This window comes from Stomoxys calcitrans, chromosome 1 (assembly GCF_963082655.1).
Source record: "Stomoxys calcitrans chromosome 1, idStoCalc2.1, whole genome shotgun sequence".
Taxonomy (NCBI): Eukaryota; Metazoa; Arthropoda; class Insecta; order Diptera; family Muscidae; genus Stomoxys; species Stomoxys calcitrans.
In genome coordinates this window covers 70887039-70907272 of record NC_081552.1, presented here as the reverse complement: position 1 = coordinate 70907272, position 20234 = coordinate 70887039, and the positions used below count along the sequence as shown (strand labels likewise).

Genomic DNA, 20234 nt, shown 5'->3' with positions numbered 1-20234 from the left:
AAAACAAAAAACCTTAAAAGCATCAAAAATACCTTCTTTTGATTTCTATATGTATCACCAAACATCCTGGTGGGTGATGACTCCTCAGTTCTCTCACGGCGATATGTGGCATCACTATCCATTTCGTGTGCCGATTCCATATATTGATCATGATAACTATTGCGCATAGCCTGACCATTGGAATTGCCATTTACAGCAGCACCACCACCACCACCATTGTGGCGCTCATAGTGCATATTTTCAAAACGTTCGTTGCGACTTGTATGTTGATCCCTGTCAGATTTCATTTTATTTTCCAACATCATTTCAGCATTGGTATAGGCAATGGGGAACCAACCAAACATTTGTGTACGCAAATTTTCACCAAATTGCCAACCCTTGGCCTTGCTGCCCACCAAAGCAATGCGATCACCTTCATCGAAAGGCAGTTGATTTTCACCAGACGGCATATAGGCATAGAGAGCTTTCACCACGGTCCTTTGATCCCAGTGAGCGCTGTCAGTGTGATCGTTAGCTGAAAGGCATGAGGAAAATATTTAAAATCTAAAACGAAGACTTAGCAACATTTTTCAATAGTGCGAACAAGAAGAAGAGAGTAAAAACGGTTGGAAGTTTAAAAAGGTAATGGGGTTGGGAAGCCGACCGATCAAATGACTGTAGAACGAAGAAAATACTGACGGATTTTTGGTAACCACTCCAAATATTTTAGGAGGTTATTCGTTGGTTCATCGCCTTCGTCTCGTTGAGTATGGCCAACTGTGTCTTTAACGGACCTAGTTTTTATTTTACTTTTCTTTTGAGAAAAAACTTCAACTCACCTGTAATTGCAGCCGTTGTTACCGATGAATTCATTGAACTGTTCAAATTGAAATCGGATTTGGCACGGGGCAAAGAATTCTGCGTAAATGGTACATGGGATTCATGCAAATTGCGTATATCACCAAACGGAACATCAACACTGCGTGATTTCTTCAAGAGATTCGATGATGAGCCACCACCATTGCCATGGGAATCTTCGGAATCTTTAAGACGTTCCTGCATTATTTTGCATATTTTGCAAAACGAAAAGTAACGATTACATGATTAGGCTCAAATAGCAGCACAAAAGAGCGCGAGCGCAAACACACACATACCAATCTTTTGTTGCCCACCAGCAATGAATTACCATCATACACGGTTGTGGGCAATGTCTCACGTGATGTGGCAATTTCTTGCCAATTTTCCAAATGATTATCAATTACTTGTTTGCCAGTGCTATGATAAGCCATCCAATGTTTGGCTATAGAACACTGGCGTTCCAAAACGAAACCATAACGGCGTCGTTCTTGAGTCATGGCCTGAGATCAAATGGGGGGAGAAATACATCAAAGTAACCAAATAAAATCACAAGATGGGAGAACATGCAGAACATGAAAGAAAGAAATCAGGGTTAATCATCACTAAAACAATCAAGGCAAGACTTTAATGGCCCCTAATCGTTTGCTATACTTACATTTTTATAACTTTGTTCACAAAATGCATCCAATTTTTTCTTTTGATCTTCAAGGAGTTGCAGGGTCTAAGGAGAGAAAACAAAATGGATACATCGTTACAAAAAAGAAGATTTAGCAGTCAACTTAAATGAAAATTTCGGCGTATGTTATCTCTATACAATTGTGTTTAACTTTCAATATACAATATCTAGTCATCCGTTTGTAACACCTCGAAATATCGATCAACGACTGCAGAAAATATATATACATACATATATCCTTACTTGTCTCAACATCCTAAATCAGTCCAGGCATGTCTATCAGTCCGTCTGTCGTTTCGCGATGATTGCATATCAAATGTAAGCAAACCTTCCTCATGATTACAAAATAGGACAGACGGACAAAAGCTACTAAAATGGGTACGCGGACAGACGGACTTTACTAAATCGAATCAGAAAGAGTTTCTGCGTGCGGAATTGAGTTTTAACGGAAACACTCATAGAAAAAAGTGTGCTGATAATAGCAAACATCGTATGCTGACTGTGAGTTAAATAATTTTGATGCTATAACAGCGAATTTTGAAAATAAAATAATAAAAAATAAAACAAAGTCAAAATAAGACCAAAACAGAATAAAAAAAACAAAATAAAATAAAATAAAGCGTTGTTGATTCATGCAATGACCGTTGTGGCCATCATCCCTTCGAAATGCGTATGTATACCAACCATAAGTTTAAATGACTCTTAAACCTTGTATGTGTATAGCCGGCCGTGGTGCAATGTGGTAAGGCGTTTGTAAATACACAATGAGATTGATGCAACATAGACTCGATACTTATTGGCACACAAAATCTTTTTGTGATCTTTAAATAAACTGTGCACTAGAAGTTGTCAGAATGTGAACGTCTGTGGACGTTTTGTTCAGTTGTTGGTTTATAAATATTTGTTGTTGATCTAATAACATCTGCGTGTTGGTTCACTTTTATGAACAAATGTGGCCACTTTGTCTACGCCGTGCTTGATTTTTTCAAACATCTTCAGTTTGGTCTATAATTTAACCATGAGTCTTACAAACGAACAACGCGTGCAAATTGTTGTTAAGAAAGTTCATCGCGCGCTTCTTCCATTCCATCGACGAAGCTTATTTTTGGCTCAATGGGTACGTAAATAATCAGAATTGTCGATTTTGGAGTGAAGATCAGCCAGAAGCATTGCAAGAGCTACCAATGCATCCGGAAAAAGTCACAGTTTGGTGCGGTTTATGGGCTGGTGGCATCATTGGACCGTACTTCTTCAAAGATAATGCGAATCGTAACGTAACTGTGAATGGTGGGTTCTAACGTGAGATGATATCCAACTTTTTTTTTGCCAAAAATGCAAGAGCTTGACTTGCATGACGTGTGGTTCCAACAAGACGCACGACGCACAGCACGAGTAACAATAAACTTATTGAGAGGCGAGTTCGGTGAATAGTTTATTTCATGTTCGACACCGGTCAATTGGGCGATCGAGCGAGTTAACGCCTTTAGACTATTTTTTGTGGAGCTATGTCAAAGTTCATGTCTATACAGACAAGCCCGCTTCAATTGACGCATTGGAAGACAACATTGAATTATTTACGCGTGAGATACCGGCCGAAATCTTAGAAATCTTAGAAAGAGTATGCCATTGGACTAAGCGGATGGACCATTTGATGCGCAGTCACGGTCAACATTTGCATGAAATAATCTTCAAACATTTAATTTTATGGACCTCACTATCGATTTAAATGAAGATTTCATGCACTTTTCTAAATTTTCTGTATTTTGGAAAACTGAACTTTCGTCCCATATTTTCTATGGCAAAATCTTTTGCTACATTTAATATTTCTGTTGCATAATCGGATATATGTTTTCTGTCATATCTGTATCTGAATGCATTTATAGCTTCATATTGCTCGCTGGTCCATCGGCTGAATTTAATTAATTTTACTTTTGGATGTGTCGGAGAGTTGTATATTAGCACAAGGATTATAAAAGCATCTCTCGTGCCAATCTTCTTAAAATCATCCCTTAGTAAATGTAAAAATCCTTTCGTCATAATCCGGTGAAAAATGCATGATTTATGCCCACATAGCAGCTTTATCGAAACTTCGGCACGGGCATTGAGTGGTCTAACAAGTACAAGCCATTGTTCAATTTTGTAGAACAAAATATTGGTCTTTTTGCTATATCCAAATAAACACTGATCTGAACCATATACGACACGGATGTCGAAAAGCCTAACATAAATAACTGTGTCAAATTTCATCGAAATTGAATTATAAATGCGCCTTTTAGGGGCCCATGACTTTAAATCGAGAGATCGGTCCATATGGCAGCTATATCAAAATCTGGACAGATCTGGGCTAAATTGAAGAGGGATGTCAAAGGGCCTAACACAACTCACTGTCCCAAATTTCGGCGAAATCGAACAATAAATGCATCTTTTATGGGCCCAAAACCTTAAATCGAGAGATCGGTCTATATGGCAGCTATATGCAAATCTGTTCTGATCGGTCTATATGGCAGCTATATCCAATTCTGGACCGATCTGGGCAAAATTAAAGAATGATGTCTTAAGGCCTAGCACATCTTCTTTTTAAGATCGAAATAAAAGAGCGCAAACAGGAAAAAAAATTAATAAAATTAAAATTTAATTAAATTCCATTCAATTCCATGATAAGTAATACGTGCTCAATGAAATATATCAAAAACGAAAAACCTTGCCTTTTTTCTCTCTGTCACTGACACAAATAAAATTCTGTGACTGACCCTGCCCCCGATGACCTGTACTCCAGCAACCAGAGATGAACTCGTCGGTACAGTTAATGTTTTTGGTAAGGATGGCCCCCAAACACTTAGTCCAAATTTAAAATCAGGTTCATAATCTATTCCCATAGACCTTACATTTGAGATCTCCATAGTCCTGGTAGACTCACATGACCGTAAGACGGTTACTGGTAGGGGGTTTCCTGATACTTGGTCTAAGCATTCATACCAGTAGATCTTTCATTTACAACCCAATTTGTTTCTTTAGACAGACATGTCTGTTTTGGGGTTACTTGGCGCCCGACGGCCCCCAGCCAGCTCGGGCCAACATTATCCCACATCCCATTTCACTATTCTACTATCCTACTATTCTTCAAAATACCTTTCGTTTTATACCTATAATGCACTTATCGGTAAGCATGCCCTGTTAGGGGGTTATTGCTGGTGGAACGATGTGCCAGATCTAAATCGGTAAACATCTCCAGCTGGGAGGTTTTGGGGGTTAGACAACCCCTTAGATACTTGTATCCACTTTTTTTTACCAGATTCTACCCATATGGCCCCAATCGGTTAACTTGCCCGTTTTGGTGGCTATCGGGGAGGAGCGTTTCCCCAGTTATTTGACCTCAAAATTTTAAACAAATTTCGTGTTTTTACGTCACCGTAAGCGTGCACACAAAACTTCGCTTACATCGGTGTATCCATCTCCGAAATAAGTGTTTTTGAAAATTAGAGTTAATGGGTGGGACCTTTCTCCCTTTGGATATCATAAATATAAACACTAAAAATTCAAACAAACTACAACACTTTCTCTCTTATATAATAGATACCAAGCTAAGGTCCAATCTAGACCAAATCAGGCAAGAATGTCGAGAAGTCTAAAATAACTCACTACTGGAAATTTTTGTCTATATCATTTCATTTGAGACATGGGGGTAATGCAAATTTGCGCACGGACATTCCATCAAAGAACAGGGGAAAACTTCTCTCATATCAATGAGTGCGGTCTGATTCAAGTTTAAGCTCAATGATAAGGGGCCTCATTTTTATCGCCGAGTCCGAACGGCGTGCCGCAGTGCGACACCCCTTTTTACATGTCATTGTACCTCACAAATGTCGCCAGCATTAGGAGCGATAACCACCGATGAAATATTTTTTCTGATGTTCTCGCAAGGATTCGATCGCAGGCGTTCAGCGTCATAGGCAGAGATTAGCATGGGGACATGGGTTATATGGCACATATATCGAAATATGAGCTGATCTGTACCAAATTCGCCAAGAAATGTAGCGGTCTAGTCAAAGTGTATGTTCCAAATTATAGCGCAACCGCTTTATAATAACTCATTTTACTCATCGATCTATTGTGTGCCTATATTGTCCAATTTGGACATACTCTGCACGGAGGTTGAGTAATAACAACTGACTGTATCAAATAATACCGATATCGGGTAGTAAATTCACCTTTTATGGAACCAAGAACTTACGTCGGGAGATCGATCTATAGGGCAGTTTTATTTAAATATGGGTTGTTACGGCCCAAGCTAGGCATGTCGAGAATATCTAGAGGTCTAACACAACTCACTGTTCAAAATTTCAGCTGAATCGGATAATTAATACCCCTTTTTTTGGACTCAATACCAATCCAATATAGCCATCTGCGAACTTAACCTGCATATCGTAAAAAGTTTCAGCACCATATTTTCATTTCTAAGGACTGTAGAATGACGGACAGACAGACATGCTAGATCATCTTTAAGTTTATGTCGATTAGAAAATATATATACTTCATAGGGCGGAAAATCGTTGGTTCAGAGTGTTGCAAACGGCATTACAAAATGAATAAAATCTAAAAATGGTAACTCTGTTTATGGTTTGCTTTAATAAATAATTTCAATCAAAATACGAGAAATTGAGGTTTGTGTCTTAAGTCTTTTGTTTTTGCAAACAAACAAAATGCTTAAGCCACAAACTTTAACATTATTAACAGCATACATCTTCAAAAGCAGCCTACCGCATAACCGGAAGCCAACTCAATCAATCAAATCACACTTACTCTCAATTCTTTTTCCGTATTCTCGGGACTAGCTTTTTTCTTGCGTTGTTTCTTCATGGTACTGACGGCCTTCTGAAATGATTCCATTCGTACTTTATGCTGTTGTAGAAATTTCTTTTGTTCATGTTGCACAACTTTTGTATCCTTTTCCAAATTGGTTTCTAATGGCACTAATAAATCCACATAAAAGGCTTTAAGCTGTAAGGGGGAATATAGAAAAATAAGATGAGAAGACAGAGTCATCAAAGAGCAACAAAAACGCAAATAATTTCTAAGAAATTCTTGAAATATTTTCAAGCCTGTATAACTTTACCCCACCACAACCAAAAAGGGGGGAGTGATTGTTGTTATCAGGTTCCCCCATCCCCATGTAGATAAAATACATACAATGTTCATTTGTTGTTCTTGAATTTCTTTGTAGACACTGACAACACTGAGCAAAGCCGCACCTGTAAAGCCAACATAGAAAACAATGAGTGAATTAATTGAAAAATCATATTAGGAGAGTCAGCTATGTTAGTTGTATGTTCTATGGGTAGTATATTAGGGTGGAGTGTAAACTTCTTAGTATGGTTAAAATGCTATAAATTTATGTATATCATTTTATCTTCTCAACATTCTTACCTATATCTCCTGTTCCACTGTGTTGAGCATTCATGGCAATTTTCGCTAAAGCTTCATTAAATACACGAGCTGATGTGGCAGCACCTGCATAATAGAGGGACAAAACAAAATCTCAAACACAACACACACTTTGTATTTAAATCCTAAAATAATTTTATGCACATTGATCCCAGGTATTAAATGCAAAACATTTAATCATAGGTTTTCTTGTTACTCAAGTCGTTAGCAAGGCAGAAATTAAAAAAAAAAAAAAAAACAAGAAAAATTCAAAAAGAAATTACATAAACATAAGCAAATCTGTCAAACGGGATGAGCTCACCATGTAATGATTTTAGGTAACCTTTGCCTGCAGTAATTAATTGCCTTGCTCCGGGATTAAATTTCTCCAAGATGTTCTGGAAAGTAGAGAATCAAAACAAAAATGTTACAAGAAATTAGATATGCGTTGATTAACTTTATAAGTTGTTGTTAATAAATGGAATTCAAATGTTTTGTGTGGTATGGTATGTGGCTAAAGCTTGTGATTGTGTGTATGTCTGTCTGAGTGTGTAGCGAAAGGTAATTATTACAATACCCGCACCATAACATTTTGTAACAAAAGACTTATGAAACGAACTTGATTTCTCTATTGATACCCTCTGGCGGTATTAATTTGCTATTGTTTAGCGTTTAACCATTGAACGTCGTAAGGACAGCATTTTAGATCAATTTCAGAGCTCAGCTATTCCAATGTTATGTAAACAAAACAGCAAATAGTTATTTTTCTTGTTGCCAGAACTCTAGTAAGGCACTCAATGAAAGTGAAATTCTACCCGTTCTAGGTAAACAAGTTTGCGGAACTGCTTACCTACCTGACTTGGCATCTCATTAAAAAAAATATTAGCTTTTAAAGCGATAAGGGCCCATTCAGTTAAATATCCCTCTACATATAATTAGCACTAAAGATAATGACCTTTTTAAGAGAGTGATTGTTAAAAGTGTGGCCAAATGCTTGTGTGATCAAGCTAATTTCGCAAATTCTTGTTATGTTTTTGTACACTTGATTGAATATGCTCATAATGGCCATCCTCTGGGGCTTCAACAAGTCTAATGGGGGGATCGTTTTATCTTGAGCGGACTAAAATGTGTATGTATGCAAGTGAATTTGGTATGGGAGTTTTTTACGTAAAGGGCTAACATGAGCTTGGCTTAAAAAATCAATCAGTTTATCAGGGGCTATATATATTTTTATGGACCTTCATTGATAGTAGTTGATGTGGAGTACATAATTTCAATTAAATTTGATAAACATTGAGTCTAACTTGGCTGAAGTAAAGCTGTTGGATTAGTTTATTAAGAAGTAAAGCCCATCAAACGGTAATGCCCTACTTGTAATATAACAATTAAGCAGGCATAGGTTGAGAAAACCAAACTTTGGCGTATCCATGGATTTTTGGCGGTTTTTTTTATGGAAAACCATATCAAAAGAAAGTCATATTTGGCATGGATATAGGAAATATTCAAACAGCTAACCGATCCGAATTGGATTAGACTAGATGTTACATAAGCCTTCATAAAAAGCTCTGTTAAGAAATTTAGTTGTAAAGGGAAAGTTAATCATGTGCCCTTACTAGGACTAAAGACATGGGGGTCAAAGATAGGTAAAGTTTGATTAAAGGTTAGAAAAAGGTTGATTAGATTCACTTAAATTTTGTATACCCTCCACCATAGAATGGAGGTGTACTAATTTCGTCATTCTGTTTGTAACACCTCGAAATATGCGTCTAAGACCCCATAAAGTATTTTTGAGTAAAGCTAGTCGCTTGAAATTTTGCACAAATACGTCTTATTAGTGTAGGTCGGTTGGGATTGTAAATGGGCCAAATCGATCCATGTTTTGATATAGCTGTCATATAAACGATCTTGGGTCTTGACTTCTTGAGCTTCTAAAGGGCGCAATTCTCGTCCGAATTGGCTGTAATTTTGCATGCAGTGTGATGAGTTTGGCGCAAATCGGTACATAACCTGATATAGCTGCCATATCTCCCGATTTTGCTTCTTGAGACCCTACAAAGCCCAATTCTTATCCGAATGGACTGAAATATAACACAATGAATTTTACAATGTTCAGCATTCAATTCATTCATGGTGCGAATCGGACTATAACATGATATAGCTCCAATAGCATAACAGTTCTTATTCATTATTCATTGTTTGCCTAAAAAGAGATAGCGTGCAAAGAACTCGACAAATGCGATCCATGGTGGAGGGTTATAAGATTCTGCCCGGCCGAACTTAGCACGCTCTTACTTGTTTTCTTTAGTAATACAACTGCAGCGGCAGACCAAATCTCTTTTGCAAAACACTCGCCACTAACTCAATTAAATTTTACGAAATTGTAGAAAAATCAAGACCGTGCTAAGTTCGGTCGGGCCGAATCTTTTATACCCTCCACCATGGATCGCATTTGTCAGGTTCTTTGCCCGGTGACCTTTTATAAGCAAACAAAGGATAATGGATAAAACTTGCCAAAACTTTAGCCAAATCGGTTTGGAATTGCGCCCTATAGGGGCTGAAGAGGTCAAATCGGGAGATCGGTTTATATGGGAGCAGTATAAGGCTATGAGCCGATTTATACCATTCTTTGCACAGTTGTTGGAAGTCATAACAAAAGAGCTCAGTTTCAGCCAAATCGAATTAGAATTTCACCGTCTAAAGGTTGAAGACCACGAGATTAAAGATCAGTTTTTAAGGCAGCTATACCCATCCCAACCGACCTATACTAATAGGAAGTAGTTGTGCAAAATTTCAAGCGCTTAGCTTTATTCCTTCTAAAGCTTGCGTGCTTTCGACAGACGGACGGATATGGCTAGATCGACTTCAAGTGTCATATATACTGGGGTCTTAGATCAATATTTCGATGTGTTACAAACGGAATAACGACGGTAGTACACCCCCCTTTTATGGTGGAGGGTATAAATACAGTGTTATCGACGAGAGCTACTGCATTTCATTTTGGCTTATAATTTTAGCCTTGTCATTGAAAAGAGTTTTTGTTTAGTAATCGTTAAGTGGAGCGGACGTGAATAGGACTACATATTATACAAAAGTTTTAAAGCCCTTGTGGACCAGAGTGGCCAGGAATCACCGAGTTGAGCTGGCGTATGCAGTCATCGATATCAGCAATGCAACCGATAGTATTCCACCAAATCATCGGTGGAATATCTGATTAACGAGCCGATCTTGATGTTGCGCTTTGCGTTAGCAGAATGTATTGATACAATAGACAAAGGAAATGTATGGGCTAAGAAAATCAAAATTAAAAAAAGCATAACTCAAACCTTTTCCGTTTCGCAGCGGAAAGCATGGTGGAAGTCTTAAACAAGCAAAACCAAGGGTTGGTCGTACAGAAATGGTAGGTCATCCACAGGGAGGAGGAAGGAACTCTCCTTGTGGTGGGCCTTGACAATGTCTCCGTGACAAATTTCGCTAAGACTAACGGCATGACGTTCTACGCGACCTATGCTGCCTTTTTCAAAATTGGGAAGACTAGGATAGGCAAAAAAACCTCATATTGAGACAAGAGACAGCGCAAGGATAGAAGACTCAAAACAGTTTAACAAACACAGAGCCGACGATAGAACTATCACCGACTTCCTAAAGATGCGAAAGACTAAAATAGTCACTGAAACATAAGGCAGTACAGTGACAGGAAACGCAATGCAGCCTAAAAAACAGGGAGGCCACGATGAGACCATCACTCACTCCCAAGAAACCCATTTATTGGAGGACCAATGATTGAGGTCATCCAGAGAAACCTACACCGGAGCAAGACGGCTACACACGCTCTGATTGAGAAAATCAGCAAGAAAAAGATTCATATTGCCTTAATTCAGAAGCCATTGACGACCAGGAACAGTAATAGCATACCAATTACTCTATGCTAATACTGGAACACGACCGCCACCGCCACCCACGTCGATGCTGCAACGGCTTGTGAGGAATCAAAACAAAAAGGGAATGCAATGCGAACTCTCACCAGATTTCGTGGGGTTGTACCAACATTAATATGCGGGGCCAAGCTCTGGCAGAATTTTTGAATACTAACAGTCGAATAACACTTAATATTGGTAACACCGTTACCTTTGCCAATAGGATTACGGAGGAGGTTTTAGATGTGACAATATGTTCGGAAAATTGTTTCTATGAGCTTCAGGATTGCTCTCTATGGAGAACTCTTTCTCGGACCATCGCTACATTAGGTATGGTCAGTTTCGGGAATAAGTTGAAAACCAACTGAACAAAATCCGGAAGACTACTCAGAGGACGACTTGGGAAAGATACTTTGAATTGTCCAAGCATAGAAGACATTGACGACAATGTCCACCGGATTACGACTTAACTAGTGGAATTTTTCGCAGATAGTTGTCCTCTTCAAGAAAGAAAATCAGACCAAGAAAAACCCAGGGTGAGCGGGGAGATTCGCAACATTGGAAAAGAAGTCCGTAGGCTTTATAGGAGAACACGTCTTAAAAAAGCGGAAGTTTATTGGGATGTGTATTACACAAGAAATACAATAAGATTATCAGAGAGGCAAAACGTGCTTCCTGAAAGATTTTCTGCGAACAGGTCGATAGTGACCTGCTTTTCTGTGAACAAGGTCGATAGTGACGCCGCCATGAGGAAAAAGTTTCTGTCAAAAACCCATGTCCAAACTGAAAAGTTAGTAGACGTAATGGAAGTGAGAGCAGAGACAACGTTGAGGCTTTTGATCAAAACCCTTTTTCCCCAGGATATGACTGGACGCACATCGGAATTTTGGAATGATGAGGTTGATTGATGGCTTATCATTACGGAATTTATGGAAAAGGAAGCCTTGAGGCGCTTCAAACCATTTACGTTAATCGGAGCTGGTCGAACATTTCCGGCTCTACTACAGAAGGAGGCCATTTGCCCACTATTTTCGCAGCATGCCTAGGACTTGCATATGCTCCGAAAGCTTGGCAGGAGACAAGGGTGATATTTATAACCAAGCTCGAAAAGGCAAGTTATGCGACACCAAGGCCTACAGACCTATAAGCCTTACGTCCTTTCAACACAAACCCATGGAGCGTATTTTGGATACCATAATAAAGGGTAGGACCTCCAGCGAAATGCCCAAATACAAACAGCATGCCTTTGTCAAGGGAAGGTCGGTGGAGACTGTCCTGGACGAGGTTGTGCATAGAAAAGAAGAATCCTTCGATGCCAACATGTACACGTTGATGGTATGCATTGACATCGAGGGAGCGTTTAACACACTGATTTAATACTTAGACGAGTAACAGGTAGACCCGGCCTGAACATCAATAACATTGTGTTAAAACTTCTCTACCAAGTTGTGTCGCTATGCGGCACTCCGTTTGGACCCGGCATAAAAAACGAGGTCCCTTATCATTGAGCTTAAACTTTAATCGGACTGCACTCATCGATATGCGAGAAGTATCCCCTGTTCCTTAACCCAATTTCGATAAGTGTTGCGTTTTCGCATCAGTGACTTGGCAAACATTTACATGTATGTATTGGCTGTATGTTACTAACTTATATTGATAACACAATTTTTGGCGGATTGGCCTGACTCTATAGAACAATATAGAAAGAATATTTTTTTTTCAAAAAGTTTTCTGTAGTATTTTTGTTACGATTTTTCATAAAATAAGCCACGGATAAAATATAGTACTTTTTTAAAAACAAGAAAATAGAAAAGTCCATAGAAAATAGAAAAAATTAAAGAATAAATATTTATCTTGTCTGTCCTACCTTTTTTTCCAATCCCGATTTCTCGGGAACCATACTACATACAAACACCGACTGTACCCATGCAGCCGATTGTAAGAACCGGATTGACCCGATGGAATACTTCACCGGTATGGAATGTTCATGGGAAATTTAGTAGTTTGTCCTAGGAGGACTAGGTCTTACAGACTGAATAAACCATATGCTAAGAAACAGGATGATAAATTATGTTTCCCATGACATAAAGATAAGGGAGAAAGTGGCACAGGGCATGCCACATTTTTCGCTACGCTACCTACGGGTGACGACCATAAATAGCCTATTAAGGTTGCATACTAAGAAAGGATTTGAACCTGTCTGCTACACAGATGGTGTTAAAATACTTCTTAGGTATAAGGATTCGAATCAGCCAAAAGGCTCTTGAAGATGACATAGATGAAGGTTTACTAATTTGACGCATCAAGTTTCCACAACTGAACCATTTCGATATCTTGAACAGGAATCTGAATTGAAAGTCTAAGATTCAGCAGCGTATTGAGAAGCTTCACAGATATTGGGCATCATGTAGACGGGCCCTAGGCTCAAAAGGGGGCCTGAATCCGAGGATAGTGCAGTAGTTTTGTGGACTGTTTTGGAAAAAAAGTGCAACATAGGTATAAACAACAGATTCTGAGAACATGAGCGCCCACTAGGGCACTGGAGACTATTCTAGATATCTGACCCATAGACACACGGATTAAGTGTGAGGCACCCACTGGGGTCATGGGATAGGAGAATGGATAGAGGATAGGAGAAGGCCCCACCATCGCGATATAATCGAGGCGGTAGAATGGAAACCTGGAAGGAATGGAAAAGGTTTCCGATCGGATTTCTGAGACGACACTTGAGATCGAGTGTGAGTTTTGGTGCCAGTGGCACAGTCTTGGTTTAATTGAACATTGGTATTGCCATCTGGAAGTTTTTGCTCCACGGATGGCTCAAAGCTAAAGACTGAGATCTGTTTCTGACTGGCTAAATACAATACGGTCTTGCGTAATCCTATGGCTGCCTGTTGTACGCATCGGATTGACCTGGTAAAGTCCTTCTTCAGCAAGGGCGGCCACCTCAGTGTACAACACACCACTACAAAAAAACGGTATTGCAGGTGGAGATCCGGGCGATCAGGGAATGCGTGAGGTTGTATGTTGTAAATGCGAGTACGCCGAGTGTGAACATCTTTACGGACAGTAAACTGGACATCAGGGCAATAACAAACCGGATGTTAAGGTCACGAACAGTCTTTGACTATATTAAAGATATATATTAAAGACTTCTGTGAGGATGGCACGACCCGCATGGTTTGGGTGCCAGACAATATCGGAGCAAGCAGAATGGAAGATCGTGTGATTTGTGCGTAGAACATGTAGGGAAGAAGATGAGATGTTGTAGCAATTTCCCATGTCATTGCCTGGCTATCGCGGCTAACAGACACCAACACTTAGATGGGGACACAATACCATATATGAGCCGATTAAGGGGCACAGTATAGAGAACAATTGACGCCTGACCCTCGATTCCCTTCTCCGATTTTGATAAAATTAATATATTCACTATGCGTCTAAGACCCCATACAGTACATATATTCTTGATCGTCATGACATTTTAATTCAATCTAGCCATGTCCGTCCGTTAACTTTTGAACGCTAACTTTTGAAGGAGTAAAACTAAGCGCTTGACATTTTTCACAAATACTTGTTATTAGTGCAGGTCGGTTGGAATTATAAATAGACTTATTCTTCCATGTTTTGATATATTGGGTTGCCCAAAAAGTGCGGATTTTTCGGATTTTTCATATAGTCGGCGTTGACAAATTTTTTCACAGCTTGTGACTCTGTAATTGCATTCTTTCTTCTGTCAGTTATCAGCTGTTACTTTTAGCTTGCTTTAGAAAAAAAGTGTAAAAAAAGTATATTTGATTAAAGTTCATTCTAAGTTTTATTAAAAATGCATTTACTTTCTTTTAAAAAATCCGCAATTACTTTTTGGGCAACCCAATAGCTGCCATATAAACCGATCTTGGGTCTTGAATTCTTGGAGCACTAGAGGGCGCAATACTTAGCCAATGTGTCTGAAATTTTGCATGAGGTGTTTTGTTATGACTTCCAACAATTGTGCTAAGTATGGTCCAAATCTGATATAGCCGATCTGGGACCTTTACCTCTTGAGCCTCTAGGGGCCGTTATTATTATCCGATTTGGCTGAACTTTTGGCTTTGTTTGCCTAAGAAGAGATACCGGGCAAGGAATTCGACAAATGCGATCCATGCTAGAGGGTGTATGAGATTCGGCAGGCCAAACATTGCACGTTTTTACTTGTTTTTAATAAATTTTTAAAAAGTTTTTAAAAGTAATTAAAAAAGCCACTATGTTTCTACAACAACTAATATTCCCAATACATTAAGAGCATTAAACGAAGAAAGGTGGATTTAAATGACTTTGACGTAAAATCGGACCTACTGTTAAAAATACTAAGTTTATCGCTATAAAAGTATTTTTATACCCTCCACCAAAGGATGGCGGTCTACTTTTTGGAATTCTTGAGCCTTTAAATGGCGCAATTCTAATCCGATTTGGCTGAAATTTTGCATGAGTTGTTTTGCTTTGACTTCCAACAACTGTGCCATGTATGGAGTAAACCTGGGGCTTGAAAATTTCCAAAAATACTTCCTATTACTTTTCACGGTTTGATATAGCTCCCATATTAACCGATCTTCCAATTATATATCTTGAGCCTCTAGAAAGCGCTATTCTTATCCGTTTAGGCTGAAACATTACTATGACGTTTTCTATGACACTCAACAGATGCGCCAAGTATGGTCCAAATAGGTTTAAAACCTGATATAGCTCCCATATAAGCCAACCTCCCGATTATACTTGTTTAGCCTGTAGGGGGCGGAATTCTTAGCAATATAGCTCACATATAAACCGATCTCCCGATTGCAATTGCACTTCTTGAGCCCCACTTCTTGAGGCGTAGTTCATGCCTGAGTGGGCTGAAATTTTGCAAAACGACTTCTCCTATGACATCCAACATACGTGCCAAATATAGTCTGAATGGGTCCATAACCTAATATAGCTCCCATATAAACCGATTTCCCAATTTTACTTCTTGAGCCCCAGTAGCTCTTAATTCTTATACCTCTTGGCTGAATTTGTCCGCAGTGACTTCTACTTCTCCAACAACATCTAAACCAAGTACGGCCCGAATCGTTATATACGAGAACCCCGATATAGCTCCAATAGTACATGAATTATTATCCATTATCCTTTGTTGATCTAGGGTTGCCCAAAAAGTAATTGCGGATTTTTTAAAAGAAAGTAAATGCATTTTTAATAAATCATAGAATGAACATTAATCAAATATAATTTTTTTACACTTTTTTTCTAAAGCAAGCTAAAAGTAACAGCTGATAACTGGCAGAAGAAAGAATTCAATTACAGAGTCACAAGCTGTGAAAAAATTTGTCAACGCCGACTATATGAAAAATCCGCAATTACTTTTTGGGCAACCCAATATAAAGAGATACCGGGCAAAGAGCTTGACAAATGCGATCCATGGCGCAGGGTATATAAGATTCGGCAAGGCCAAACTTAGCACGTTTTTACTTGTTTTTATTATAGAAATCTGACTCCTAAGAATTTTAAGAATTTTTCTTTTGAGTTTTCGACAAGCCAAGTTTCCTACAAAACATTACCTTATATGACGCGGAAATTTTTTAAATATCTAGTTCTATTCGTTTACTTTACGACAATCTTAATTTCACTAGGATACCCCATTCTTGACTTGAGCTAGAATTTTCCTAAGTCTGCTCTACTCTTGGGTATTTTTCTACCCATTCGTCGTTAATTGGTTAACGATTTTGTTAGTTGCATGGATTTTTTTTTTGTGTCAAGATCACACAACAAGCCGAATAGAGGCTTAGGTGCAAATTGATATTCGCACCCTCTTTTCAACCTTACCTTACTTAACCTAAACTGTATTTTGGATCATTCTATCCACCCTTATTATTTATCGCAAGATCCTGGGGTTCATAAATATTTTTGCCAAAACATCTCTAATCACCCGAAAATTCCCACGGTTACAAATTTGCAGGGAATTTTCGGCAATCCCATAAAGAGAAAAACTAAAACACAATCAATATTTCTGGTGAAATTCTTAGCACACCAACATTTTTGTTCGTTCAACTCAACAAACATTTTTCGGGTCACATGTCATGCCTAAGAATTCGACCTTAACATCTGTGCCAGATAATCAACTACCAAAACGATGTTGAACGCATAAAAACACCAAGATGCAATGTAATGCAACACCAAACAAAAGACTTAAGCAACAAACTGAGCCCTGCTGTGACATAAAGAATGCAAATGAACACACCTTCCTTCCAATTCAATCCCAGAGAGTGCACAACTTTGTTGTTATTCAAACAACCGCAACTATTTAATAATACAAAGCAACCGCAAGAAGAAAATAACAAACAAAAGATAACTTGGAAAATAATCTACGCATAATGCACTTTTAAGAAAAGTCAAGGAAAAGAAAACGAAAATAAGAAGCAAAGAGAAAAGTATGCTAGTATCTCAACGATGAGGTAAAAAACACAAAAAAACGGGAATTGGTACTCCTTAGGGGGGAAAAGGTTTACATAGGCACTTGCAGCTCCCAAAACTAACCGCATTGTCGACTTTTTATGTGTCAAATGCAAAAGCAGCAAACTATAGGGTTTCTCTGGCATGCCAACATCACCACCACCACCCAACAACAATTGGGGCGATGACAACCACAATGCAGTGGCATAAAATCCATTGCCCATGCCAGGCAACAACATTAGCCTACTTTTGCCATAACGTAATGGCAAATCACAGGGAGGGCATCAGTCCACCATGCACTACAGCACTAGCACACATTCAATTTTAATAGTCACCATTGCCATTTAAGGCATCCATAGCTATGGCCAAAGCTCCAAACACACGATATGGGGTTCTAGCAAGAAGATTGTAAAGAGGCCTGACTGCCACATGGCAAATGTTGTATAATATTCGTACCCCCACCTGTATGTTGGTGTCCCCACGAAGCTGAAAAATTGAGGTTTAGCTCTCTCGCATTGCCCATTGATGTCCAATAGCTAAATCCACTAGGCCAAGAAGTAAATGTTAGCTAGTTGCTGTTGGCCCCTGTTGAGTAAGTGAATGAATGAGTGGTACATTGCCACTGTTGTCATGCTTTGTTGCTGGGACCCCATAAGGAAGCCTTTCAAACGACTCTTTTTTTTTGCAATAATTTCGCTTAAATGCCACCACTTAAGTATCAGTTTAACTGTTATGGCCGAATGAAAAGTTTCAGTCTATTCAGTCTCCACAGAAGACTGCAAAATGTCCATCGTTGTTGCCAGCCAGTTCAGGTCACTCATATTTACTTGGTGCTCAGTGTCCATCTGCCAGTTTGTCCGAATGTCTGTCTGACTAACTCTTGGTTTAGCATAATTAATGTGGTATTTGCTGTTGGTCTTATTCATTTTCTTTTTCTTTGTTTTAATTTTTATTTTCCTAATTCTTTACCCACCTTAATTTCTTTTTATTTGCATTTCTTTTTGTTTGATGTGTTGAGTATTGAGTGATTGAGCAGTGCATTTTTACATCGCTCCCTGTTTGCGGCAAAAATTATATATTTTTCTTGGTTTTAAACTGTTTTTTGCGCATGAACTAAGTTTGTTTTTGATAAATATTGTATTGCAATATCGATATTGTTAAAATGCCACAAACCAGCAGGCGTAGTATCGCAAATAAGCGTTTAGTTTGCAGTGAGTGTAAACTAGAAATTGAAGAAAACGAAGGAACAATAGATTGCGATAATTGCAACAAAAGCTTCCATGCAGTTTGTACGAAGTTAAACAAAAAAGAATTCAACCACCTATTAGTGCATGAAGAAGAAGAATATGTGTGTCATATCTGCGATGGAAACAAAAGAAACAAAAATAATAACCAATCAGCCAGCAACCAAAAAAACAACAACAACGCATCCATAACAACTGAGCTAAATGCAATGCGAGAAGAGATGAGAAATCAGCTGAGTGCGATGAATGAGACCATGAATTTTATGTCGAAGCAATATGATGACATTTTGAAGAACGTAGCGGAAAACAAAAAGAAAATAGAAATTGTTCAAAAAGAAAATAAGGCGTTAAAAGCTGAAGTCGAGGTTTTAAAAACATCTGTTAAATTTCTTAATGACCAAAGGGTGCAGAATGATTGCGTTATCACTGGTGTGAAGTCAAATGCAAACCAGTCGGCTGTGGATACAGTTGTTAAGCTTTCCACCGATGTTGGTGTTGCAATGCAGCCTGCAGCAATTGCTGATGCTTATTTTTTGAATGGAAAAGGAGGCAGTCAAACAGTAGTCGTTAAGTTTAATTCAAAAAGTGAAAAGTCAAAACTTATGGCAATTAAACCGAAATTAAAGGAACAAGAGGAAACCAAAAACATTTTTGTGAATGACTACTTAAGCAGAGAAACAATGAGCCTATTTAAATATGCAAAAGCTTTGAAGAGTGTGGGATTTAGAGCAGTGTACACAAGTGGATCTAGAGTTTTTGCTAAAAGAGGAGAGTTATCTAAGCCGAGATTAATTAAAAATGAAGATGATGTCGATAAATTATTACGTGAATCTGCAACATTTAAACCAAATCAACGACGTTCGGTTCATGTTCAAAATGTTGATGAGGGTTCAGATAATGACTATGAGTCGCCATCCTAAAATTGGTAGATATTTAATACCTTTTTCTTAAATTTTTTGTTTAAATTAATTTCTCTATTTTATAATGTCAAATAATTATTTTTCAAGCATAAATTCTTTCAATTCAGCAAGCAATTTAAATATAAATCATTTTAATATTTTATCTGTGAATATCAGAAGCATATCGTCAATTGCGAAATTTAACAAATTTCGGTCTTTAATTAGTAGCTTACGTATATTACCTGCAGTTCTTGCTGTTCAAGAGACTTGGTTTAGTAGCGATGTTGCACAAATTTACAACATACCAGGCTATAAAGTCATACATTGTTGCCGATCCGACGGATATGGTGGTACTTCGGTATTTATAAGGGAGCATCTACAAGTTTTAGACGTACAATGTGAAAGTTTGGGTTTTATAGATTCTATTGTTTTAAAGCTAAGTGACTTTAAAATCCAAGGGAAACCTCTTGCCATCGTCTCGTATTATAAATCACCAAAATGCAACAGATTAAATTTTATGAATTTTTTGGAGAAAATACTAAATTTGTATGCTAGAAATCCAATAGTTTTTTTCGGTGATGCGAATATAGATGCACTCGATGTGTCTTTTGATGATGTTTCCAATATGCTGCTAAATTTTGATTTGAGAAATTGTCACACTTTGGTGACGCGGCCCCATAGTAACGCAAGTCTTGACCATGTTTACACCAATGTTAGAAATCCCTTAAGTATTTATTCCGTAGAATGTAATTTGAGTGATCATAACATTATATTT

At 38.3% G+C, this 20234-nt stretch overlaps 1 protein-coding gene across 5 annotated transcripts in view; it reads right to left on the bottom strand.

The window, feature by feature from the left end:
• The window catches only part of LOC106090278 (uncharacterized protein DDB_G0287625), a 214353-nt gene that overhangs the window by 13545 nt on the left and 180574 nt on the right, over nucleotides 1-20234 (bottom strand). For 3 of the 5 annotated variants that reach the window (XM_059369867.1, XM_059369873.1, XM_059369879.1), the window contains 8 exons: nucleotides 7257-7332; nucleotides 6938-7021; nucleotides 6701-6762; nucleotides 6314-6511; nucleotides 1493-1558; nucleotides 1134-1337; nucleotides 819-1035; nucleotides 33-514 (listed from right to left, as the gene is read on the bottom strand). In XM_059369867.1, coding sequence (XP_059225850.1) covers nucleotides 33-514; nucleotides 819-1035; nucleotides 1134-1337; nucleotides 1493-1558; nucleotides 6314-6511; nucleotides 6701-6762; nucleotides 6938-7021; nucleotides 7257-7332 — 1389 coding nt within the window. Of the gene's footprint in view, nucleotides 1-32; nucleotides 515-818; nucleotides 1036-1133; nucleotides 1338-1492; nucleotides 1559-6313; nucleotides 6512-6700; nucleotides 6763-6937; nucleotides 7022-7256; nucleotides 7333-7553; nucleotides 7690-18289; nucleotides 18388-20234 lie in introns of those variants that run through there. The other 2 variants (XM_059369889.1, XM_013256413.2) reach the window with 2 other exon arrangements.